This window comes from Equus caballus, chromosome 5, assembly GCF_041296265.1.
Source record: "Equus caballus isolate H_3958 breed thoroughbred chromosome 5, TB-T2T, whole genome shotgun sequence".
NCBI classification, from domain to species: domain Eukaryota; kingdom Metazoa; phylum Chordata; class Mammalia; order Perissodactyla; family Equidae; genus Equus; species Equus caballus.
This window is the reverse complement of record NC_091688.1, coordinates 1,668,625-1,693,896: the sequence shown is the minus strand read 5'-3', so window position 1 is coordinate 1,693,896 and position 25,272 is coordinate 1,668,625. Positions and strand designations below refer to the sequence as shown.

The window sequence follows — 25,272 nt, the reverse complement described above, 5'->3', positions numbered from 1 at the left end:
AGATGTTATAAAAAGGTAAATAATGCAAAAGTTCAAAGGTAAAATTTTCTCTTCCCCCTTCTCTCTTCTCCATGATACTATTTTGTCTCTCTGTCTTGATCTGTCTAGTAAGTGGTAGGAGAATAAAGCTTCAGATTCCTACTTTTATCTGTGTCTGTAGGCACCTGGACGCTTGCATATCCACAAAGCAGAGTGCACAGAGGCTATTCATTACCTTCTTTTCGCGTTGTCTGTTACCTGATCCATCACAGTGTGAAAGAGAGAAGATCGTTCCCATCCTTAAGGCTTTTGCTTATGAGTTGAGATGCAGAGCTAACGCCTTTGTTTTGGGCTGTTTGGGATTGTAAATGATTTTCACTTTCAGCATGGTGGTTTCATGTGGCTAGTTTAGGGCTTTGGTTGGGATTGTGTTTTCCCCCAGTCTTGTGTCTGGCCCCTGAGTTCCCACTCCGATGCTTGTGCTAGGTGGAGAGATGAGCTTGTCTGCATTCTGTTGACTGCTGGGATGAAGCTTGGGTTGGCTCCGCCTTAGTCCCAGTTGCTTATGAGCCTTGTGACAGCCTAGAAACCTGTTCACTTGCAGCCCCCCTTGGAGAGTGTTTGTACCAACAAGAGTCAAGGTATTTTCTACAATGTGACAAGAGTAGAGACGTATTTTCCTTAATATGTAATTAACATTCAAGCCTGATAGTGTGGTCAGGGACCTAGATAAAAATGAAGAGGAATCAACCCTGTGTAAAAAGCAACGGGAAGAACCTCTCAGCTGCTCTGTCAAGGTGGCATGGGGGCAGAATTGACAGGGAAGATGGGGAGAATATGGGTACAGGGGTTGAGGTCGAGGCTGTGTGTGTCAGTTGCTGAGCAAGGGCAGGACTTTGCCCACTTCTTTTCTGTGTGAGGTAAACCTGAGGCCTAAGACCTGTGGAGAAAGCAAAGACATCTGTGACCCGCCTGAGCACACGGCTGTCTTCTGTTTGAACCATCACTTGATAGAATCATCCTTAGCTGTAACTGAATTTCGGTCATGTGCCGTGACCATGGAATAAGGAGTCCTCACCAATAAGAGCCAGTATTCTTAGGAAGTGGTCAGGCTTCTTCAGGGATTAAGTGATTTCCTCTTGGCATTTAAGAAAGTGTTATTTTACATCAAAACAAAACCAAAGAAGTGAATTCTGGTTGTTTGCAGAGTAGCAATCTCTTTTCTGTTGAATTCTCTTAATCTTGCCAAGAGAATTAATAGTAACGAATCAACTTCTGTAGATTCCACAGATTTGTGCAGAATACATTCCATGAGAGAAATCTCCTTAGGAATTCTCTGTGACTCAAAATGGAAATTGTGGGATACTCTCATGATTCCCTGGGATTCCTTTTTTTTTTCTTGAGGAAGATTGACCCTGAGCTAACATCTGTGCCAGTCTTCCTCTATTTTTTGTGTGGGATGCCTCTACAGCATGGCTTGATGAGTGGTGTGCAAGTCTGCGCCCAGGATCAAGCCTACAACCCCGTGCTTCCAAAGCAGAGCATGCGAACTCAACCGCTACACCACCGGGCTGGCATCCTCCCCCACCCCACCCCTGCAATTATTTTTCCTTCATTGAGTTAGGAGCAAAATGCTTACTCACCACTTCATTCTCGGAGCAGAGGCAAACAGCAGTTCCAGATAAATGTGTGCGATAAAATGTGTGGGATGTGGCTTGAAAGATAGAAAATATTACATATGAATGTTGAAAGTGGTTTTGAGCAAGTAGGAAAGGCATCATTTATTCATCCATTCATCCCATATTTGTTTATTGGATGCTCACCAAGTGCCAGGCACCTGTTTTAGGTACTAGGAAGGAATTCAGCCTTCCATGAAGTGGAGTCTGAGGTCAGACTTCCCTCTCAGGTGGCCGTAATAGGGCCCAGAACAGGTCTGGCTCATCCTCTCTGTATTGATTATTAGTTTTTTGGCTCCCTGTCTCCAGGAGACAGTGCTGGCTTCCCTTTTTGTTTCTGTCAGGTGTGAGTCATCCCTTCACTCTAAGTATTGCAGAAGCGCATGTCACATTCCCTTCTAATTTGCTCTGCTGCCCGTGTCAGCCAGCAGCTCCTGTTGCCTCTCTTCTGACAGTCCTGATGGTCAGAACGGTGAGACCAGCTGCACAAGTGAATAACTGGGGAGTGGAGAAGAGAGGGCATGGTACTTGTTTTCTGGCTGTTTTTGTTTAGTTCAAGATGTATTTAGGAGTGGACAGCTTCTTTCTAGATGCCAGTATACCAGGCAATACCTACCGTTAGAAAGCCCCAAATCCATTTTTTTAAAATTGAATTTGCACCTATGAGCAAATAAAGTCAGCTGTCTCTTAGAAAGGATACTGGTTCTGCAAATAGACTTGGCAGTTTTGGCTGATGGTTCTGTTGCACACACAAAATGGTCCTTTGAGGAAAACCTGGAAATTTATTTTAGAATTTTAAGAAAATCCATCAAATAAACAAGCAAGCAGAATTCTTCCTGAAAATTTTCTAAAGAATACTTTAGCTGGTTTTGAATATTTAGGCTTTCTTCCCATGATATTCCTATAATAAGTTTGATTTATATCTTTAAAAATGTATATGTTTAAGACAGGGTTGCAATTTTATTTATTTATTTTTTCCTTTTTTTTTCTCTCCCAAAAGCCCCTGGTACATAGTTGTATATTTTTAGTTGTGGGTCCTTCTAGTAGTGGCATGTGGGACGCCGCCTCAGCATGGCCTGGTGAGCAGTGCCATGTCCGCGCCCAGGATTCGAACTCATGAAACGCCGGGCCACCAAAGGGGAGCGTGCAAACTTAACCACTCAGCCACGGGGGTGGCCCCAGGGTTGCAATTTTAAAATAAAAATTTTTAAAAACATTTCCACCTGTAATTCTCTATCTTATAACTTTTTATTTCTTGAGGTTCTCTTCTAGTCTTTATCTTATATGTAGTTACAGTGTTGACATTTAGGCAATCATATGTTCCACCCTAAACCTTTAAAGTTCTTACCCACTTTTCGAATATGCCTCGTGAGTGATTCATCCTCCAGCAGCGTGACTCAGGGTAGTGAAAGGGGTTTGTTTTGCACAGCACGATGAGTGGCAGACTAGTCTTCCAACCAGAAAACATCCTCTGCAGTTCGAGGCACCCATGAAACAGCAGATTTCTTCTTGGCCTGTGCTCGATGGAAAGGCGGTGGATTTACACGGTGTTTGCTCTGATTACAAATGGTGAGATGCTGAAAGCACTTTTAGCTTTAGGGAGTTCAAAGGGGCCAGCCAAATGAAAGTTATGTGACCCACCTGAGAACGAAACTTGTTAGTTCTTTGTTGGGGAAGAAGGGGAGACCTTGGTGTTTTGCTGGGAATGGGAGTGCTCTCTCACACACGCGCACGCGGGACAAGAAACAATAGGCTGGCATTTCCCAGTCGTTTCTTACTTATCTAGAGAAGGAGAGAAAAAAAGAAAACGTGTCAGGTTTTGATTTTTAACGTCTTTCATCAAAAATACCTGTTGCTCAAATAAGGTGAGGAATGAAACAGTATTAGTCTGAAAGAAAATAAACAAGTTGTATAGCTTTTAGATTTCAAATAAAGTAAATTTGCAACATCTGATAGCTGTTAAGGACACAAACGAGCAGGTTTGTGCTGCATTCTTTTATATCTCAGTAAAATGTACTAGCATCTTGGGGGGTTGACTTTGAGTTTGCAGACCCCTGAAGACACTGGGAGTCGGTGTGAGCCTCCAGCTCAGCCCTTGGGGCTGGCGCGCCAGGAACAGAAGCCAGGTTCAGAGGCGGAGAGGAGCAGCCTGTGCAGGGGTGGAAGTGTGCTCTTAAGTGCTCCGCGGCCCTCGGGAAAGGAGGGCACAAAGCAGGAACTACTGCTAGGAAAACGACGGTAAAAGGTTTGTTTCCCAACCACAGAACATTCTTGAAACTTACTTTAGGAACTTGGGTATATCAGTTATGATTGGGTTCAGTCATATGTAACAGACAATCAGAAAAACAGGGGCTTGCTAATTTTTTTCCCCTCACATGAAACTAGACTGAAGCTAGGCAGTTGAGGGCTGATGTGGCAGCTCTGTGGTCATCAGGGACCCAAGCTCCGTATTTCTTTTTGCTTCATCATCCTTAGAGCTGGTTTCCACCCTCAGGTTTGCCTTGGGGCTGCAAGATGACCACTGCTGCTCTGGCTGTCACCTCTGTGCTCCTGGCAAGAAGGGCAAGGCCAAAGGGCAGACTTAGTGCCAGAGTGAAACCTCCTCCAAAGAGCTCTCCTGAAAGCCCCCCTTTCGTATTAGCTGCCCCTGTCTGTGAAGGACGTTGCCTTCCCAGCAGTGCAGAGGCCAAATATTGCATAGGCTAACCTTCTTGGTAATAAAGGCATTACCAAGACTTAGGTGGCTGAGGCTTTGGAATACTTGCACACTGTTAGAGTAGGACTGTAATAATGTGGATTTACTGTGTGCGAGGCACTGGAGATACAGGAGGGAACAGGGCAGTCACAGTCCCTGCCCTCAAAGAGATTACAGGCTAATGGGAAAAAACGGGTTTTAGATAAGTAAATTATAAATGTATTGAACGTTAAGAAAAGGAGAAGTAGAGAGTGTTTGGGATTGTGTAATAGGAAAGACTCCTTAAGGGTATAACACAACATACACATCAAGATTTAAAGGATGTTTGAGTTCGTCAGGTTAGAAAGGTGGGGGTGCAGGTGTAAGAGGGGAGGAAGCTTTCAGGCAGACTCACTCCCAGCCTGATAATTTCCATAATGGTTCGTTCTCCTTCTGTTGTTTGTTTTATTTCTTCATCAGATGGAATCAATGGGAGTTTCTGAGCAACGAAGGAAAGGAGGAACTAAATATTCTTTTTATCTGACGTAGCTAAAGTGACTGCCATCCTTTCTACTTAGGTGTTTTTTTCACACTCTCCAGATGAGTGCCTGCCTGCATATAGGCTGCACCAGGGAGTGTTCACAACCGAGGAAGGAGGTGAACAAATGGTTGGGGCAGGGGCCGGTCCCCGGGCGCAGCGGTTAAGTTCGCACGTTCTGCTTTGGCGGCCCAGGGTTCGCCAGTTCGGATCCCGGGTGCAGACATGGCCCTGCTCGGCAAGCCATGCTGTGGCAGGCATCCCACATATAAAGTAGAGGAAGATGGGCACGGATGTTAGCTCAGGGTCAGTCTTCCTCAGCAAAAAGAGGAGGATTGGCAGCAGATGTTAGCTCAGGGCTAATCTTCCTCAAAAAAAAAAAAAAAAATGCTTGGGGCGTACCGAAGTCCACTTGCCCCATCATAGATCTCGATTTTGGTCTCAGTGTGGGACTTTGGGGAGGCAAGGATTGGTTCTGACCCTGAAGTGCTGATCTGACCCCCTTCGCCTTCCAGGAAGTGGACATTGTGGTAGCACCGTGCCAAGGCCTCCGGGCCACAGTGGACGTTCTGGGTGACTTGGTGAATGATTTCTTGCCTGTGATAACCTATGCACTCCACAAAGATGAACTCTCTGAGAGGGATGAGCAAGAGCTTCAGGAAATCCAAAAGTATTTCTCCTTTCCTATATTCTTTTTCAAAATGCCAAAGCTGGGCTCGGAGATAATTGACTCCTCCACCAGAAGAATGGAGAATGAAAGATCGCCACTTCATCGCCAGCTGATTGACCTGGGCTATCTGAGCAGCAGTCACTGTAACTGCGGGGCCCCCGGCCAGGACGCTAAAGCGCAGAGCATGTTGGTGGAGCAAAGTGAGAAGCTGAGGCACTTGAGCACGTTCTCTCACCAGGTGCTGCAGACTCGCCTGGTGGACGCAGCCAAGGCCCTGAACTTGGTGCACTGCCGCTGCCTCGACCTCTTTATCAACCAGGCCTTTGACATGCAGCGGGACCTGCAGATCACTCCCAAACGTCTGGAGTACACTCGGAAAAAGGAGAATGAGCTGTATGAGTCATTGATGAACATTGCCAACCGAAAGCAGGAGGAGATGAAGGACATGATTGTTGAGACGCTCAATTCCATGAAGGAGGAGCTTCTGGATGACGCTGCCAACATGGAGTTTAAAGGTGGGTCCCAGAGAGCTGGGTGGGGCACCGGGGCTGTGGGATCCTCCACCCCTTTGCTGGCTGGTAATCGAGTACACTAATTTTGAAGGCCAAAGGAACCTCAGGATAATCTCATCTACTCCACTGTCATTAGCAGCTTCCCACCTTAAATCATTTAGCCAAAGTGGCCTCTCTTGTTCTTAAAGAACTTCCTGGAAGATTCCACTGTCATTCCTTCTCAGGAGTGTTAGTCCGACTTTTGGTAAATTCGTCCCGATAGCGCTCTTTAATCTCCAGTTTCTGTCTGTGTCCCCTGACCTTGATGGAGCTAGAGAAGAGCTGCTTAAAGAATGTGACTAAGTCATGCTGTGACCTTGGCTTCTTCAGCGTGGCCCATGCTTCTTTATTGGTTCTTTTTGTGTGTGTCCTGGACTTTTTTCTTTTCAGGTTGCTCCTAAAACCCAACTCAGGAGGATTTCTCAACAATAGTGTTTTTAGCTTTTCTGGTGGTCCCATTCTTCACGAATGGCTATTAACAAAATTGGGCCAGGTGATTAGTCAGGTTTTTAGTGTCTGAGGTTTAGATGCTGCTGTCTTTGTATCCTGACTGCTGTATGAACCTCCCTGTGAACAGTAGCTCTACGAGCTAATAAAGTGACATGGTTTCCCCTTGAGGTTCTCAGTCATGGCTTTCCATCCAAATCACCTGGGAGGCTTCCTGAAAATATGGATGCCCGAGACCCCTACAGACCACTCTAGACATATTAGTCAGAATTTCTGACCTGGGACCTGGCAGCAGGTTTGTTGTTGTTGTTTTCAAAAACCACCTTGGTAAATATATTCTGCTTATTACCATTTTCTGGATGAGGGAACTAAGACAGGTTGAGTCATTTGCTCAAGGTGACACAGCTACTAAATGATAGAGGCAGACTTTGCATCTAGACAGCTTGATTCCTGAGCCTGTACTCTTGGGTTTCTATGCTTTACTGTTTCTTAATCTGTTCCCAGCTGCTGATGCCACCACCTTCCTGGTGACCAGCTTCCAAACCTTGGCATGGCCTCTCACTGTCTTCTTCCTCTTATCTCCGCATCCTGTCAGTGGCCCAGTCCTGATGAGTCTTCTTCCGTGTTTCCTGTCTAAACCTGTGTTCTTCTCTTCCCTCCTTTGGTCCAACTGCACTCTTGTTACCTAATTGATCTCCCTGGCATCTCTGTCCTTTCCCCAGTTCACGTTTATTGGCTCCGTGTTTCTGTAGACCAAGTTGAGACTCCTTAGCCCCATATTAAAGACTGTCCAAAGCTTAGCCGTGCCAACTTGCCCAGTCTTATTTCCCACTGCGCGCCTTCTTCTAATTTCTATTTCAATTGGTCTCAACTGTTTGCTGTCTTCTGTATGCTTCCTTTACTTTTTCTTTGCTCATGCCCTGCCCTAAACCTGAAATGTCTTTTATTTGTGAATTTTACAAATCTTACCTACCCTTCAAGGCCTCTTCCAAATAACATTTTTCATGAAGTTGTCTTTAATTTTCTTAGCTAATAATGATTGCATTCATCTGAACTCCCACAGCATTTCATCTGGAACTGAAATTTCTGGCATATTTCACTTTCTATCTTTTGTTATAATTATGTATGTTCTTCTGACTATTTTCTAAAATCCTAGAGTTGAAGAACAGGATCTGGGTCTTATTCATCATCATATCCCTTGCAGAAAATGTAAGAGTCTGTGTACAGTACGTTTTTGGAGAACGAATGAGCGTGTGAATGATGGTGTATGGCTATGTCACACTTATAGATACAGAGGAAACATAGTTGACTTTAGCAAGCACAGGATGCCTGATTTATGGGTCTTTCCGAAGATAAGCAAAGATTCCTCTTTGGTGAATTCCCACTGTAGGGAAGAGTTGCTGAGAAATGCTCACTTGCTATGGAAATCCTAGGAAGTCTTCTGAATATTGAATTTAAAAGGCACTGGAGCATCAGTGCCGGCATCATGGTGCACATGATAGAGTGGGGTCAGGGTAGGTAGGTTGGGCAGACAATGAAATATTGTGGGTGACTATTAATGTGCCAGGTATACCATGTTTGGTGCCTGGGATACAGTGGTGAGTGGGGTACAGATGTGGGAGTTGGGAACAGGTAGATGTCTGGCTCTGTTAACTACATAGTGGATTTGTGGATCTACTTATCTGGTTGCCTGTATATTAGACAGGACTTACGTATCTGCCGTTTATCTTGTTCTCAGTCTTTTCTGGTATCCTTGAGGCTACCACGTCTATGCTAAGTCAGTGATAAGTAGATTTAGAAGAGGGCTACCACTTAACCTGTGGGGCCAGATTTCTATTACTGGTTTTTCTTTGTTTTAAAATAAAGGGAATGCATGCATGTTGGGTATCATGACATACGTACTGTATAAAATATTTATTTTTTGAAAAGATAATCCCTACATACACACTGCTGGACTCAGGCATAAAGATGCTGTCCCCTAGTCGTCTGGTTCTTCCATGTGTTCTTCTGTCCCTTGCTTTTTTACTTAACTCGTACCTTAGAGATCTTTCCATAAATGTGCATGCAAAATTGTTGTCTTCTAATGGATGTACCTTAATTTATTTAACTGTTCTGCTGATGGACATTTAGGCTATTTCTTTTTGCCAGTACAAACTGTATTGCGTTGATCATCATTGAACAACTATATCTTTGGACTTGTAACGGTCTATTTCTAGAAAAATAACTGCTAGAAGCAGAATAGTTACATCAAAGAGTATGTAGATTTTTTTTGTTTGTTGGTTGGTTTAAAATTTTGATATTGCCAAATTTCCCCCAAAAAGGTAAATTTCCACCAGTAGACATGAGAGTGCCTTTTTAGGAGTGGAGTTTTTGCAGGTAATTTTTCTTCTCTTAAGTTCTTCTGTCCTCTGGCTTGCAAAACAGATTTTCTAATCCTGAGAGGTAGTAGCATAGTGGAGACAGTCTTACAATTTTACTTTTTATTTATCTAGTAATTGACTAGAATGGAACTCCTGACTCTTGAACTTTTCTCGTCAATATGCTAGGCAGTGTGAAATATTACAAAGGTCAGACACTTTGGAATCCATGAGCTTTGGGTTCAAATGCTAGCTCTACTTCCTGCCTAACCATCTCCTTCCCAATACCCACTTTGTCCTTTCTTTGAGGCTGTTTCCTGACCTATAAAATATAACCAATAATACCCACCTGAGAAAGTTATTATGAGAACTAAATTGGATTACATATGTAAAATACTTATTATAGTGCCTTTCAAATAGTCTGCACTCAATAAATATTGTTCCTCCCATCCTATAAATGTGACAGAATAGCTGACAAAATCAGTAGGCTCGTTCTAGACATAGTTGTTGTTTCTTAGGATTCTTAGATGCCTTAAGTAGTTGAGGATTATAGTCATGTGCTGCATAATGACATTTTGGTCAATGGCAGACCACGTATATGATGGTGGTCCCATAAGTTTAGTACCATATAGCCTAGGTATGTAATTGACTATACCGTCTAGGTTTGTGTAAGTACGCTCTGTGATGTTCACAGGATGACGATATCACCTAATGATGCATTTCTTAGAATGTATTCCCATCATTAAGTGATGTGTGACTGTACGTGGCCCCTGATCATGCTGAGGGACAGAGTTTGTCAGCCAACCATGTGTTTTGTAGCTGTCGTCAGGGTAGCTCTTGGCTCTGACCTGGGAGATGCCTTTATTCAGTGTGCCTGCCCCTTCCCCTTGCAGCCAGCTAGCTTCTCTCTCTGCCTCCATAGACGTCATTGTCCCTGAGAATGGAGAACCAGTGGGCACCAGAGAGATCAAGTGCTGCATCCGACAGATCCAGGAGCTCATCATCTCCCGGCTTAATCAGGCTGTGGCTAACAAGCTGATTAGCTCAGTGGATTACCTACGTGAGAGCTTCGTCGGAACCCTGGAACGGTGTCTGCAGAGCCTGGAGAAGTCTCAGGATGTCTCAGTTCACATCACCAGTAATTATCTCAAACAGGTACTCAAAGGATGGGTTAAGACACCATGTCACAGATAACACATGAAACGCTGTACACACAAGCCCAACTTCAAGTTAGCTAAGAATTTCCCTTTAACTTGTTGCCAGTCCAGTTTGAATTTTATTTTGTTTTCCTGTCACTTGACCACTGCCTGTAGGAGGTGCTTGTGAACTGTAAAAGTGCAGTTTAAGTCGATAAGCAAGAAGATGAAGATGAAGTAGAGGACCCAAATAGCCACAGAACGTACGATCGGCTGGGGTGACTGCACATATGCTGAGGAATAAATTTGGGAACCTTGGAGCTGGACTCTGTTCTTGAACTAAATATCATTTATTGTGTGTTTAATAAGCCCTCCACTCAGGGCATATTGGTTTTCCTTGTGTGCTCTCTTTTAGATCTTAAATGCCGCCTATCATGTTGAAGTCACGTTTCACTCAGGGTCCTCGGTTACAAGGATGCTGTGGGAGCAAATCAAACAGGTAGAGGTTGCTTAGAGGAAAACTTTTCAGCCCCTAGTTGGCTCAAATGAACCTCAGTCTCCCCAACAGAAAAACTGCTACCTAGGGTCTTCTGGTGGTGTAGGGTGGCCGCTTGTCCTGTTTGCCTGCCTGGGAGAATTCTGGCTTATGCCTATTCTGAAATAGTTATTAACGGTGCCCCCTCTAACTCTGAAAAGTGGCGCATTTAAATGATATTTTATGGAGCCATAAGATTCTCCTTCACTAACTTCTTATTTCTTTTTCCAACCTAAAATATTTTCTCAGAACCAGGCTTCATTGCCAGAGGCCATGAGTGTGATTTCTTTTCTGGAATTTGATCTGGCTTTTAGGTAGAGTTATTTGCTGACTTCAGAAAGGGATGTATCAGGCACTGCCTGGGACCGAACTTAATATCTTGAGGGTTTGTGAACACGTAGACTATTCCTAGTGTCCTTTGATGCTTTCCTTTGGACTGAGCCCTGATTTTGAGGTAGACGGCATTGGAGAGGAGTCTTGGACTTCATATGGCTCCTATCTTAAGAGCCTGCTCCGCATGAGTGGGTAGCCCAGAGAGGGAAGGGCACCAGTTCTTGCTGGTGGCTCCTGTCTCCCGTCCCTCAGTGTTCTCACTGTCCTCGTCCTGACAGGTCATCCAGCGCATCACGTGGGTGAGCCCGCCTGTCATTACACTAGAGTGGAAGAGGAAGGCGGCCCAGGAAGCCATTGAGAGCCTCAGTGCCTCCAAGTTGGCCAAGAGCATTTGCAGCCAATTCCGGACTCGGCTCAATAGCTCTCACGAGGCTTTTGCAGCCTCCTTGCGGCAGGTGGGTCTGTAGGAAAGGACATACAGCTGGATCAAGCAGAGAAGGACTTCGTCCAGTGGGGAATATTTTGCCCACTGCTTTCCATGTAATTTTTAAAAAGCCATCCGTATATTTTCTTTCTTTTCTGTTAAAGGATAATATGTTACAGAAAATTTCATCAGTAAATTTTTCATGTGGATATTTTTCTAACTCTAGGGAGGATGGAGGGACTCAGTTAATTTCTTCCCCTTTCACTGAGTGAGGAATGAAAATCAAGGAGTAGGAATTTTATATAAGTTTATATAGTATTTTAGGAATGAGTGACAGATGACTTTCCAACTGCTACACTATTTTGCAATTATATGACATCTGCTTGTCCCTTTGGGGGTGCATGCATGTGTGTAGAGGGGAGGGTGGGTCGATGTGATTGTGCATCCAGGAGGAAAAGCTGTTACTTACTGAGGGCCCGCTGTGTGCCAGTGTCTGAGCTGTGTTGCTCACGTCGTCTTTCACTCTCACCGTTATCTTATGAGGTAGATATTATTACCCCTATATATAGGGGTAGGTGGGGAGGACTTGCTAAGTCGTATGTCTTCTTTCTGTTTCCCTCCCAGCTGGAAGCTGGCCACTCAGGCCGGTTGGAGAAAACTGAAGATCTATGGCTGAAGGTTCGGAAAGATCATGCCCCGCGCCTGGCCCGCCTGTCTCTGGAAAGCCGTTCTTTACAGGATGTCTTGCTGCATCGTGAGTCCTTGTCTTTTCCTAAGTAAATTGGAGGAAGGTTCTGGATACTTGACATTCTCATGTCTAACCTTGGAGAATCTCAATGTCTAAAGCTGCTTCCTTGCAAAGCTGCTTAAGTACCTACTGATGTGTTTTGAATTCCTGAGTACTATTTGGTCCTGCCATGAATTTATATAGTTCAAATAACATGACCAAAGTTTATTTAAATCAAACCAGTTAGGTTACTTTCTACTGGTTTAGAATAACATCAGGACTTCTTCCCCAGCACAATTGCAGCCTCCTGCTGCTAGGCAGGTCCGCGTCGAAGAATCGTAGGGAGGTTGCCCTGCAAGTTCCTGTCCCTCCTTCCTTGTCTCTGTCTCTGTGCCTTACAGGAAAACCTAAACTGGGACAGGAACTGGGCCGGGGCCAGTATGGTGTGGTGTACTTATGTGACAGCTGGGGGGGACACTTCCCTTGTGCCCTCAAGTCTGTTGTCCCTCCGGATGAGAAGCACTGGAATGACCTGGCTTTGGAGTTTCACTACATGAGGTAGGCCCTGGGCTCATTCATTTCTGTGGGGAAAGATCCAGAGAAGAAGCCAGAAGCCTGGTATAAATTTTACATCAAGGGCTACAGCGTGCCTTGTTTTTCCATTCCTATGTCTTAAAACATTGTAGACCAGTATTTCTGTGTCTGGCCCAGAAATGTGCTCTCTTCAGCACCTTTACTGTCTTTGTTTGCCATTTCCCCATCATCTTAATTTCTCAGACTCATCCTTCCTTAGTCCGTAAGGCCTGTCAATTTTTAGATGCCATAATTCTTTGACCTTGTTAGGGAGGCCGTTCTCTTTGCCCTCTCTCTGTGCTGAGAGCCATTACCTCTGGGCCTGGACTAAGCGTGGTCTCAAGGTTTTCCTTCCCACATGGTGGCGTGCTGTGCAGGACTAGAGCCCAGACCTCTCTCCTTCCCGCCAGGTCTCTGCCGAAGCATGAGCGACTGGTGGATCTCCATGGCTCAGTCATCGACTACAGCTATGGTGGGGGCTCCAGCATTGCCGTGCTGCTCATTATGGAGCGGCTGCACCGTGACCTCTACACTGGGCTAAAGGTGAGGTGAGGCAAGGACACAGCGAGATTCAGCTGGCAGCCAGGTCCACAGGGTCCTTTCCAGCCTTTCATCCTTTCTTTTTTATGCAGAGTTTCTAGCTTTCACGAGGCACTTTTGGAGTAATTAAGCTTTATTACTCTTATTTCCAAAAAACCTTAAAAATTTCTCAGAATCTATTTTTTGGCCCAGTTCATATCCTGAGTACTGCAGTTCACCACTTCAACCTCCTGCGGGGTGACAAAAATCTAGACTTCTCAGAAGAGCAGAAAAGTTTCTTATAACTCTGCTGTTATTTCTGTTTTTGGCTCTCAATGGATAAAGCCAGTTTTTGTTGTTTAGTCAACAGATATTTATTAGTGAGTACATTGTGCAAGGCCCTGGATTAAGCACCATAATGGGATATCAAAAAGTGTAATTGCCAGGAGTTTTTAAGAGAATTGTCATCAGTGACTATTTCATGAAGATGTGACGTTTGAATTTGATAAGTACACCTTGATGGGTAAAATTTGGGCAGTTGGAAAGAAGAGGCCATACCAGGGGAAAGGAATAGCATAATGCCCAGAGCATGGGAAGGCCAATAAAGACGCTAGTCATATTGGAGCAGCTGATTCATTTTGGGAATGGATGGGAGATAATGTGCAGAGAAATGTTGGGAACAAATTATAAACGACTAAAAATGTTAATAATGTCCATAGAATTTAAATTCTTTTATAGACAACGTGGAGCTATTGAAAGATTTTATTTGAGTGAAGGTGAAAAACCTTCAGTTAGATGTTGAATTTCCATCATCTAAAACAACCACCAAAAGGGAAATAGAGAGGTGTCTTTGTCTGTTCCCTGCATTGGAGCTAAGTAGAAGGGAGGAAAAGCTAACCCCAGAGTATCTGGGTAGGTCCTTTCTCACAGATTCCTCTTGTACCAGTTTATGTGGAAGCTTCCAGAAGTAGAATAGAGGAATCTTTAGAAATGCTGGCAAGAGCCATGACAAAGCAATATGATGAAGAAAATGACTCTCCAAGTGGCTTTCCCTCTTCATTTCAGAAAAGCGTGATGCTTTTCCACAAGTGGACTGGAGAACCATTTTGGATGAGTGATGTAATGTTCTTCAGAATTCAAGAGATCCTAAATTGGAGGTTTGGTAGAAGTAAGATGAGTGACTTTGGTATTTGAATCCATCCATAGAACCCATCCTGGGCTAACTAGACCTATAAAGCAATGGAAATAAATCTGCCTGAGGGACGTAGAAATGCTGACTTTGCACTCCAGGGCATTCTAGAGTTTGTTCAGGGGTAGAAATGAGCTCATGCCTTCAGTCATTGGGTTGCACTTCTCGTCACACTTGGGGATTATCTGCCTGGCCTGAGTGCAGCCTCCGAGAGATCTCATCTGGCCTTCATAACTCGCCCCCGCTGCTGGTCCTCAACTTCCCTCTCCGACTGCTCCGCTCCCCTTTTTCTCATCCGCCTTTCTCCTGGTGCAGTCAGCCTTTCAGTGCCTCACAGAAGGAATTCTGAGTTGGGTTAAGCATGTTGGATTGAGGAGTCCTCTTGTTAGTGACAAGCCAGCTCTTTTGTCTCCCCAAGGCTGGGCTGACCCTGGAAACGCGTTTGCAGATTGCACTCGACGTGGTGGAAGGAGTCCGCTTCCTGCACAGCCAGGGACTTGTCCACCGTGATATCAAACTGAAAAATGTGCTGGTAAGAGCCGTTTCCCCAGACAGCACCCTGCCTCTGTGGGTTAAGTGACCTTTGGAGGGTACGCGTAGATCTGTTTGGTCACAGGAGAAGACAGGAGGGAAAGAAGCACAGTTAACAGCAGAGAAGTTGGACAGTATCTGGGACTTAAAGCTTAAGGAGGAGTTGCATCGTACACCCAGCTAATACTGCTTAAGGTTTTTTCTCTCAATACCCGTGAAAAAATGTAAACTTACAGAAAGTTAACACTGTGGTACGGTGAGGAGCTATATGCCATTCACCCAGGTTCATCGTCTCTCTTTCCCTAACGTAGTCTCTTTCTCTCTCTTTACCTAATGCACCCACGCTTTTGTACTGAACTATATGAGAATAAGTTGCAGATAAGTTCATTCCTAAATACTTCATCTTGTATCTCCCAAGAAAAAGGACATTCTTCTACGTAATTAAAATGCCATTATCATACCCAAGAAATTTAACATCAATATGATAGTATTAGTTAATATACTGTCTATATTAATACTTTCCAATTGTCCCAAGTATGTCTGGTTATCCCAAATATGGTCTATTTGTTTGATCCAGGATCCATACAGGGCATTTTGTTGTCATGTTTCTTTAGCTTCTTTTAATCTAGAATAGTCCTTCTCCCTTTTTTTGCTTTTGTGACATTGATACTTTTGAGGATTCCAGGTCTTGCTATTTCTTAGGGTTTGATCAGAGATGGTGCATGAGGGCTGAGATGGGTAAATGTACCTTAAAAGGCGAGAGAGATGAACCCACCAGAACCCTCCTGTTATCTAAATTATAAATAATCTTTTGACATACTCCTCTTGAAAATATATTGCATTATCATTGAGGTGTCTCTGGCTACATTTAAATGATGTATAAAGAGGACAGGAGTTTGCAGGAAGGGAAAGATCTTCCTAAAATTCTGGGCTGAAACCTAAGAGGCTTATCAATAACCAAATGAGAAATAGATTTATTCTCTTGGGCCTTTAGGAAAGGAAGCTACAGGGTTGTCAAGAAACTCTCTTCAGCTGACCAGAGGACCTCAACCTTCTTACTTAGCAGCTTTCTGCCCTGGGGTCTGGAGGTCAGAGGAGAATATTAGGAACTGAAATACTTTCTCCAGTGCCCTTCACTTACTCGTTCTTGCAGGATTTTCTAAGCTCCTGATGTGTGCCAGGCCCTCTGTAAGTGCTGGGGATACAGAGATGGAAAGACAGTCCTTGCCATCAGGTCAGGCTGCTTACCGTCCAGGGAGAAGGCAGCCGCGGGAGTGAGTCTGGAGACAGGGAGGCTGAGGCAGGAGTGAAGTGCTGCTCTGGAGGAGACACAGACTTTTGAGCTTGGGTGTGCAACTGAGTGCAACGTGCAGGGTCAGGCACAGGGTGACTCTTGCCCTGCTTTGTTGGCAGTTGGATAAGCAGAACCGTGCCAAGATCACTGACTTAGGATTCTGCAAGCCGGAGGCCATGATGTCAGGCAGCATTGTGGGGACACCAATCCATATGGCCCCTGAACTTTTCACAGGTAAGCTGGAGGGCAGGGAGGGGTTTGGGCAGGCTCCGTACTTTAACCCCGAGTACTGCCCCTTGGCTGAGACGGGTCACAGGTCCTCCTGGCAGATCTGGCACAGGCAGGGGAGAAACCAGCACAGGAGAAACTGAGACAAGTAGAGGAGAAAGTGCAGAAGTGAAGGGGCGAGAAGGAGAAGTGCAGGCGGCAGTCACCGGCTATTCTTTTGGATGTCTCTCCAGGCTATTAGTGCCATAATTGCCATGATCAACCAATTATTAATCACAAAGTATTGGCTAAATAACTCCTGTCATTACAGAACTTAGTAGTTGGCAGAGACATATTGAGAGGTAAAATAATTAGGAAGCAGTGTAAGATAGCAGTGATTGAGTGCTGCATAACGTAATGCTGGTGTTCAGAGAAGGGGAAATGAAGGTTGAAATGTTTGATAGTTTGTGGTAGAAGTGACATTTTGGGTAAAACTTGAGTCAGATCTGGAAAATTGGTAGGTGGGAAGGGAACTCATTTATTCAGTCTATTCTTTGAGTTAGGCCATGTGAGTGTGTTTTTCATATATTTTATTCCATTTAATCCTCACAACAGTTCCGTGGTGATGTTGATGCATTTTTCTGTCCATGTCATGGATAAAGTCAAGGCCAGATTGATGAAGAAACCCACCCCAAAACATTGAGCTAGAAGAGATGGGGCTGGGATTGGAATCTAGATCTTTCTGTCTCTAGGGTCCAACCATGAATCAGGAAGGGGAGAAAATTCTGAAGGCTGGGGAAGGGGAAATATGAGGAAAATTGCAGGATAGAAATAAGCACGACAGGAAAGAAATCTGTTTGGGCAATAATAGCAAACAAGTTTGGAGGTAAAATACATTGAGCTTGACATTCACGCAGCGGAGTGACGGCTTGACCGGGAAGAAGTGAGGAGCTGCGCTGAGCTGTGAGCAGCTGCGGGGGAGCGAGCGCCCGGGAAGCCCCGCTCAGCAGCAGGCAGGGGGCTGTGAGTGGCGAGAACCCAGGTGGGGAGACCGGTGGTGGTTGTCTCCAGGGTCAGGTTGGTAGTCCTGCTGAAATGGAAAACGTGACGGATTTGAGATAATTCAGAGGAGGAATGGGCAAGATTTTGTTATTAACTTGATATGGATGATGATAAGCAAAGAATGACTAAGCAGCAACTGCGGTTTGATCCTGAGTGGATGAGGAATGATGGTATCGTTGCAGGGGAAGATGGAAAGGTAATCGCAATCACTTGTTAGTGTTGGTGAGAGTTAAAATTAACAATATATTTGGATTTCTCTCGTTAGCCTAGGTCTTCCCCCAGGGCTTCGCTGAGTGAGACCCACGGATTAGGAGTTAGCTGGGCAGCCATAGTCCTACTCACATCGCAATGAAGTACACAGTCGCCATTTTTCTTTTTCTAGATTTACGTTTTTTTTTTTCAATTTTTATTCCCACTGCTATTATTTAATTTTGGCTACTTTGTATTTAAATTCCCCTAATTGCTTCTACTGCAGTCCATCCTATTGCTGTCAGAATAATCTTTCTAAAATATTTTCTTCAAGTCACCTCCTGCTCTAAAACATAAATGACTTCCTGCTGCCCTCTGAATCCAACTCTCTGTCTGACTTGAAAAATCTTTATATTTGGTTTCCAACCTACCCACCCACCTGTACTTCCAACTTTATTTCCCTAATATGGTGTTTTAGGATTAATCTTTTAGACTGTCCCATTAAAGTAAAAGCCTTCCTCTCGTCCTCCTTTGTTAGGTTCTAGTCTTGGCCCTCTTAACATCCAGCTTTGAGCTCTCAGTCCATAGTTTTTTGTATTATAATATGGGCATTATAAATGTGTGCTGCCTAGCAGGGTTTCTATGAGAGAGAAGGAGTGTTAAAAGCTTTAGAAAACAATGTGTGAAGGTCTCTGCAGATGCAAGTTGGTGGCAATGCTGCCGTTTCTCTCCCCGGCTCACTGCCTGTCCCCCTTCTTGCTGCAGGGAAGTACGATAATTCGGTGGACGTCTACGCCTTTGGCATTCTTTTCTGGTATATCTGCTCAGGCTCTGTCAAGCTCCCTGAGGCATTTGAGAGATGTGCCAGCAAAGACCATCTCTGGAACAATGTGCGGAGAGGTAAGAGCCACAGCCCTTCTTGCTCCTAACTCCCGTGGCGAGAGCCGGCTGAGACCCGGCACTGCAGCAGGGGCCTCTTGTCACCCTCTCCAGCCACTCCACAGCAGGATCACACGCACCTTTAAAGCGTCATGGAATCCGGAAAAGACATTTAGGTCAAACCTTTGCTTCCAGGCAGCATTGTACTGCACTATCTCGGAAAGGCTTGTTTCTTTTAAAATTTTGAATTCTTCAACTTCCTATGCCAGTGTGTTCCATTTTGTTTTGTTTTTTTTTTTTAATCACTGTTACTGTTAGGTTCTAACCTAGATGTCTGCAGTTGAAGCCAAAGCTTGTTGCAGTCTTTGGCATCTGAGCCCCGACTGGGTAATCAGCCTTTGAGCTGATCCTGCCTCCTCGTTGAGTTGGTTCCCATCACACTCACTGCCTCTGGTCTTGTTCCCATGCTCCTTTCTCTAGGGGCCCGTCCAGAACGCCTTCCTGTGTTTGATGAGGAGTGCTGGCAGTTGATGGAAGCCTGTTGGGATGGTGACCCTTCTCAGAGACCTCTCTTGGGCATTGTCCAGCCCATGCTCCAGGGCATCATGGATCGGCTATGCAAGTCAGGTTCTGAGCGGCGAAACAGTGGACTAGATGATTCTACTTGAAAGCAAAGACTTTTCTCTTTCACTCCCTATTCCTTTCCTTCCCTTCACCTTTTGGCCATGGGAAGAATTTGACGTTTATTCATTACAGAGAGCACCGGAGGGCATTGATGCTTGCTGGGCCGCTGGAGACTTCCTCAGGCAGAGATGACTCCTGGATAGTGGAGAGTTGGCTGGCGGAGCCTAGTCAGCAGTTCACTGATGCCCCAAGCTATCTCCTTAGCAAAAGATTGTCTAGAGCATCTGTAAAAGCTGAAGAATGCAATGTTCTGGCCTCAGAACTGAAAAGGAGGCAAATGTTACCATTGTCTGTTCACTGTATGTTACTGAGACAAGTGGGACACTGCAGTGGCAATAGTATTAAAAGCTATAATTTTTCATAATTTTGGCTCTAGCTAGGAATAGTTTGGTTCTATCCAGTCATCAGGACCCTTAAAAAATTTGACCTTCGTTCTGGGATTGTGAGAACATAGGAACAAAAAACTAACTTGTGGATGCTGGTTCCTGCTATCCGCAGCCAGAGGTGTCGGGCGCGGCGTCCAGAGGCCCCTGCAGGGGAGCTAGAAATGAAGTCTGCTCCTTATGATGGCTGGCATTTACCTTTATAGGGCCACAATCCCTGATTTCGGGGGGAGGGTTTCACGGTTACGTTACCAGGAGGCCAAAAAAGAAAAAGAAAAAGTGTGTGTGTGGTGTGTATGTATGGATGTGTGTATATATATGTTGTTGGATTTTGAGGTACTGATAACCCCAGAACAGAGTCTCTTTTTCTACCCTTGGGTCTTGTTTTTTTTCTCTCTCTCTCTCTCTTTTTGGTCTCAAGATGGGGAAGCTCCAGTTAACATGGTCCTTAGGGGTGAGTGAGAAGAACTGACCCAATGAGGTGTCTGGTGAGACCTGAGAAGTGGGAGGTGTACATGTACTCAAAGGGCGCCAGATTGTTTTTAAAACTTAAAATAATGAGAGTCTCTTCTTTTTGTGTTTGAATCTAACACACTGATGTTTTTAAACTTGATGATGGAGCTTTTTAACCAAGGTTTCTTCTGTAACTTGTCCCTTCTTTTTACCTTATTTTAAATATGATCTGTTAGAAGAGAAGGAAAGAACCTGATGAAAGAGAAGGGCATTTTCCTAGTTCTGGCTGTGCTCCTCACCCCTGTGTGTTAGTGTCTGGGAAGCTTCTTCTCCCTTGCCGTTGGAAGGTGGGGTGGTGGTCTTTTGGAGAATTTGTCATGAAGTGTACAGAAGAGAAACTCTGATTCCCGTCAAAGGAAGGGGAACACTGGCGCATCCCAGATCTTGACTTCAAGCCTCTCTCACCCAAAGGCGTCTGTTAGGTTCAGAGAAACAGGTCGTGAAGGTATAGACAGTGGAAGTGAGCATGCGCGGTCCGTGCCCCTGCTCCCCAGGCACTGTGGCCCAGCCCCAGCTGTGCGAAGCGGGTCCTGAGTAAGCGGATGAGATAAGGGGCAGACTTGTTGCTGGAGTTTTCTAGGGTTGTTTGTGACAGAAGGACCATCTCCTGAATATTAACAGAGTATGAATGGAGTCCATGAGAAAATTTTATACAAGTTTTAAAGTTCACTTTAAATTTCACTTTTAACTCTTTGACTGTCCTGGGCTCTGATGGGGAAATGTTTGAGCGCAGTAGCTCCTGAGCACTTGTCCCTTTCAGAAACTCCATAGAGTGCTAAATTTCTTCTTCCTGGCAGATGGTCAAGTGGCTGACCCTGTGTCGTTGGCTCCTGTAGGCTTCAGCCTTGTGTGGGGAAATGTTCAGTGTATCTCTTAGAATTTTTAACGCTTATTTAGTTTGACTTCAAGTCACTCTGTTTTTGTCAGCATTAACTTGTCGTTTGTCTGGGGACCATGATGGGGCTTCCAGGAAGCCAGGTTTCAAGTTAAAAAAAAAGAGAGATGAGTAGTCTGTTCTGTGTGAAATTTCAAGGAAGATCTTTTTTTGTTGTTTTTAAGATTGGCACTTGAGCTAACATCTGTTGGCAATCTCCCTCTTTTTTCCCTTCTCCCCAAAGCCCCCCAGTGCACAGTCGAATATTTGAGTTGTAGGTCCCTCTGGTTGTGGCATGTGGGATGCCTCCTAAGCTTGGCTGAATGAGCGGTGCCAGGGCTGCGCCCGGGATCCAAACTGGTGAAACCCCAGGCTGCCAAAGTGGAGCATGCGAACTTAACCACTCGGCCTCTGGGCCAGCCCCAAGAAAGCTCTTATATGGTTCCCTTTTCCAGACTTTTTTTAACTCTAGCTGTAATCAGGAGTCGGTGCTCCCACATGGAGACCACGTTCCTAACATTCTTTGGACGTCTTAGTTCATACCCCCCTTCGCACATGGGAGGTTAGGTTTCTGTCCACTCAGAGTCCCTTGTCAGTTTGTCCCCTCTGGCTTAGTCTGCTCTCAGACACAAGTTTCTAGCAGATTCCCTACATTTTTTTGCCTGAGTGGGGAGGGAGTTTGGGAGGGGCTGATGCTAAGTAGGAAATGCGTAGTTGTGTTACAGTTCATTAAAAAAAAATGTATCCTGAGAAAAGGTGCAAAATCTTCCTGACCTCCAGGCCGCCAAGCCCACGCGCAGTTGCTTGGAGGCGCTGTTTAAATGCTCAGCGGGCTGAGTGCGGGAGTACGTGTGTATAACACGTGTATGCTGTGCTTTCGTTTTTAACATTGTTAGCTAATTTCGGATTCTTTGTCCCTTGGCACCCATTATTATTAAAGTGATGGAATGCCGTGAAATGTACTGTATATTACTTGGGAAGACACTAGGTATTCAAAGAAATGCGGCACCTAGGCTGTAGAGGGCTCAGCAAGGCCAGGGTCCTGAATTTGGTTGTATGTGCTCCCAGGTGGTGAGGTGAGATCGTGGCTGTGGGGGGAAGGGGGGGTGAAAGAGTTGCCCTCACTGTGTTCCGTTCCCATCAGCTTAATTAGAGCGATTTACCCCAGCCTGAAAACCATCACCTGGACATTTTTAACACGCTTGAAGTCTGGTCACTTATGTTGGTTCAGAACTGAGTGAGGGAGCTTCCTGCAGAGCAATCAGAAGAAATGGTGGCGCCTGGGGCTCCGGAGCGGCCGGCCGTGCCTAGGGAGCGGGCGGCAGGCTCAGCCCGGCGTGGGTTGGGGAATGCTCATTGGTGAGTTTCCACACGCGTGCCCTGGTTCCCCTGGCCCTCTGCAGAGTCTCTCCCTGACAGAGCAAGCCTTTCACTTCTCCAGGAAGGAGGACTGGCTCTTCCCAGACCAGAGTCACTTGTCCATCCAGTTCAAGGGGGCAGAGCCTAGGCAGCAGCTTCTACATTCAACACTAAAATTCAAGGGAACCGTGAGGGAAAGGGTACATCACTACCACGGGTAGAAATGGGGGAACGCCGAACTCTCAGCTGGCACCTGTCGGCTCTGCAATGCATTTTTTTGCATCCTTGCTTGAGCTGCCAAAGTGGGGTTGGGAAAGTGTTTTCCTGACAGGAGAAGTGGTTTGGGGTGGCAGGGCTGCCAAGTGATAACTGCACTGATGACACTTTATTTTTTGGCGTATCATTTAGCACTGAGAAGCCAAGGGGATTAGTGATTACAGTAGGACTTGGGGCACAGAGACTCCCCAGGCCCTGCTCTGGAGAGAAAGTGTGCTTGGGATCTACCTGGCTATCAGGGGAGCTGAAAGTCTGTGCTGCATCAGAGCGGGATAGCCGGCCCTCGAGGAGTCCATTACCAAAAGAGTAGTTTTCCTTTGAGTTTTCAAAGCTTGATTTTTAGATTTGCTGGATTAAATAACCCACATTTTCTTTAAAAGGAAAAAAAGAGAGTGTATCCTTCTAAATGCAGGGGTGGCGTGGGTTAGGGCTAGTGCAGTGGTAAAGTGGCTGAGGAGGGAGTGACCGTGAGAAGCCTGCACTGCACACTCCCGTGGGGTTCCAGGAAGCAGCACTGCCTCGAGGTTCCCTGTTCACCTGCACCTGCCTTGCCAATGCCCAGTCCCGCTGAGAACGCCTGGCATGGGGGCCGCCTTCCTCAGAGGATTGAAATGAAAATGAGTCTGGACAGCTTGTTTTCTTTTGTCTTAATGTAATGTTTTTGTTTGTTTTAAAGGACTAATGTTTATTACAGTATTAAATAAAAGTGTAACATACTGGTGTGTAGAATAAAAGTGCAATAACCAGAGAAAATGACTTTGGCACCAACTTGAGGCCTCACACTCTCTCCCTTCCTGAGCTGCCTGTCTCTCCATCACGTCGTCACAGCAGGACTGTACTAATTGTGTGTGTTTTTAAGAGACGCGACTGTGGGTTCAGTCTTTGGTTTTGAATGGTGCGGTTTGGTTTTATTGGTATCCTGTATACTCGTTGGGGTGCACAGGCACCAGCCGTGCTGTATAATAAAGGTCGTGTCAGCGTGCCGGGCTCCGTCTGTTTGGCTCTGTTTTGCTGCACCTCAAGACACTCCCCGTTCCGCTCCATCTCCCCCAGGACCTCTGCAGGCTGGAGTCTAGGTTTGCCGTAGAGACTGATGGAATGTGCTACTCCCCACAGGTCACTCTTGGTTTTACCACTACCAGAGGGTCAGGCAAGGGAATGGGACATGGGACAGCAGAGAAGAGGGGACAGAAGGGGGTGATCGTGGTTGGTTTTTCAGAGCCTTTCTTGGGTTCACACCCTTTCTCCAGCTTCATTTCAGCGCACACTTGCAGCATTCTGAGCTCATGCACAAGCCCAGCTCCTCTAGTACCCCGTGAAAGAATTTGGGGATGGAGCCTGCATACTGGCCTGTCTGCATTTGGAATATTTGAATTTTCCATGTAAACTCGCTGCCCTCTCCAGGTTTGCTTGCTCAGCAGTGCCTGGCAGGCTCCGTCGCAGGCCACTCCCGGCGGAGCAGCACGCTGCAGTCACCAGGGGGTGTGGGCACGTTCCTGTAGGATGTGTTTGTTTTGTTTTGTTGGGTTACCATGTCATGCTTATGTGACTGTGTCACTTGTTGCTCTAACTGCTTGTGACTTGACTGCGGCACAAGTCTGGCCAGGAGATGGCAGCACACCTTAAACAGTCAGCGTGTTTGCGGCCAAGTCTTAAAGGAAAAGCTGCCCTCCAATCTCCGGGGTTCTCAGCCTGCCCCTACACAAGCGTCACTTAATGCAGATAAGCCCCTTACACTTGGAAACCCCTCCACCAGCTCCAGCCACCTCACAACTACATACCCCCCCCCCCCGCCCCGTCTTAAATGCATGGACCCTGTGTCTCCCAGGATGCAGTTCAGTGTGACAGTTCTCAGCGCCCCCTCTTGCCATTATACTTGGGAGAAATATCTTGTATACACCTTTTTAGATTGGGCGTGCTTTTCCAAGAACACATCGCTCAGCAGGCTTGTCCCTTGAACAGGGCAACTGGGTGGCCTTCCTGGTCTTGTGTTTGGTTGGAGCACAGGTGGGAGAGGGCACCAAGTTCCTGAACATTCTTGAATTCAACTTCGAAATTTCTGCCTTTAGCGGCATCCTGAGGAGTCTGCAAAGAGCTGATGAACGGCCTCCCTGCAAGCGCAGGAATTGCGGCACCGCGGACTGGGCGCGGCGCCCGTAGTGGATCCTAAAGGTGGGATTTCACGTCAGAGGACAAAGGGACTTCCGTAAAACTGGCTATCCACCTGAGGAGAAAACAGACTCAAATAGGCAAAAAAAGGTCTACTAAAGATCTAAATGTAGGGGTCGACTGGGTGGCGCAGCGGTTAAGTGCGCGTGTTCCGCTTCAGCGGCCTGGGTTGGGATCCCGGGTGCAGACACGGCACCGCTTGGCAAGCCATGCTGTGGCAGACGTCCCACGTATAAAGCAGAGGAAGATGGGCACGGATGTTAGCTCAGGGCTAATCTTCCTCAAAAAATAAATAAACAAAAGATCTAAATGTAAAAGAATACAGGTATAAGGAATTACTAATGGCACACGTGTTGAGTATCTGCTGCATGCGAGGCACAATTCTAAATGCTTTCCGTGTATTAACTCAGGGCTCACCACAGACCTGTGTTACTGATAAGAAAATCAAGGCACAGAGAGATTAAGTACTCAGGGTCATGCAACTGATAAGTGTCAGAACTGGGATTTGAACCTAAGAAATCCAG

General features: G+C 45.7%; 1 protein-coding gene across 1 annotated transcript in view; it reads left to right on the top strand.

The window, feature by feature from the left end:
* DSTYK (dual serine/threonine and tyrosine protein kinase) overlaps window positions 1–23,565 on the top strand; it is a 47,208-nt gene extending 23,643 nt beyond the window's left edge. The window contains exons 3-13 of the mRNA XM_023640389.2: window positions 5,383–6,052; window positions 9,815–10,047; window positions 10,444–10,527; window positions 11,175–11,351; window positions 11,945–12,074; window positions 12,449–12,605; window positions 13,031–13,163; window positions 14,747–14,860; window positions 16,273–16,387; window positions 18,377–18,511; window positions 18,971–23,565. Of these exons, the coding sequence (XP_023496157.2) occupies window positions 5,383–6,052; window positions 9,815–10,047; window positions 10,444–10,527; window positions 11,175–11,351; window positions 11,945–12,074; window positions 12,449–12,605; window positions 13,031–13,163; window positions 14,747–14,860; window positions 16,273–16,387; window positions 18,377–18,511; window positions 18,971–19,158 (2,136 nt within the window). The 3' untranslated portion in view covers window positions 19,159–23,565. The remainder of the gene's footprint in view (window positions 1–5,382; window positions 6,053–9,814; window positions 10,048–10,443; window positions 10,528–11,174; window positions 11,352–11,944; window positions 12,075–12,448; window positions 12,606–13,030; window positions 13,164–14,746; window positions 14,861–16,272; window positions 16,388–18,376; window positions 18,512–18,970) is intronic.
* Window positions 23,566–25,272: the final 1,707 nt, after the last annotated feature.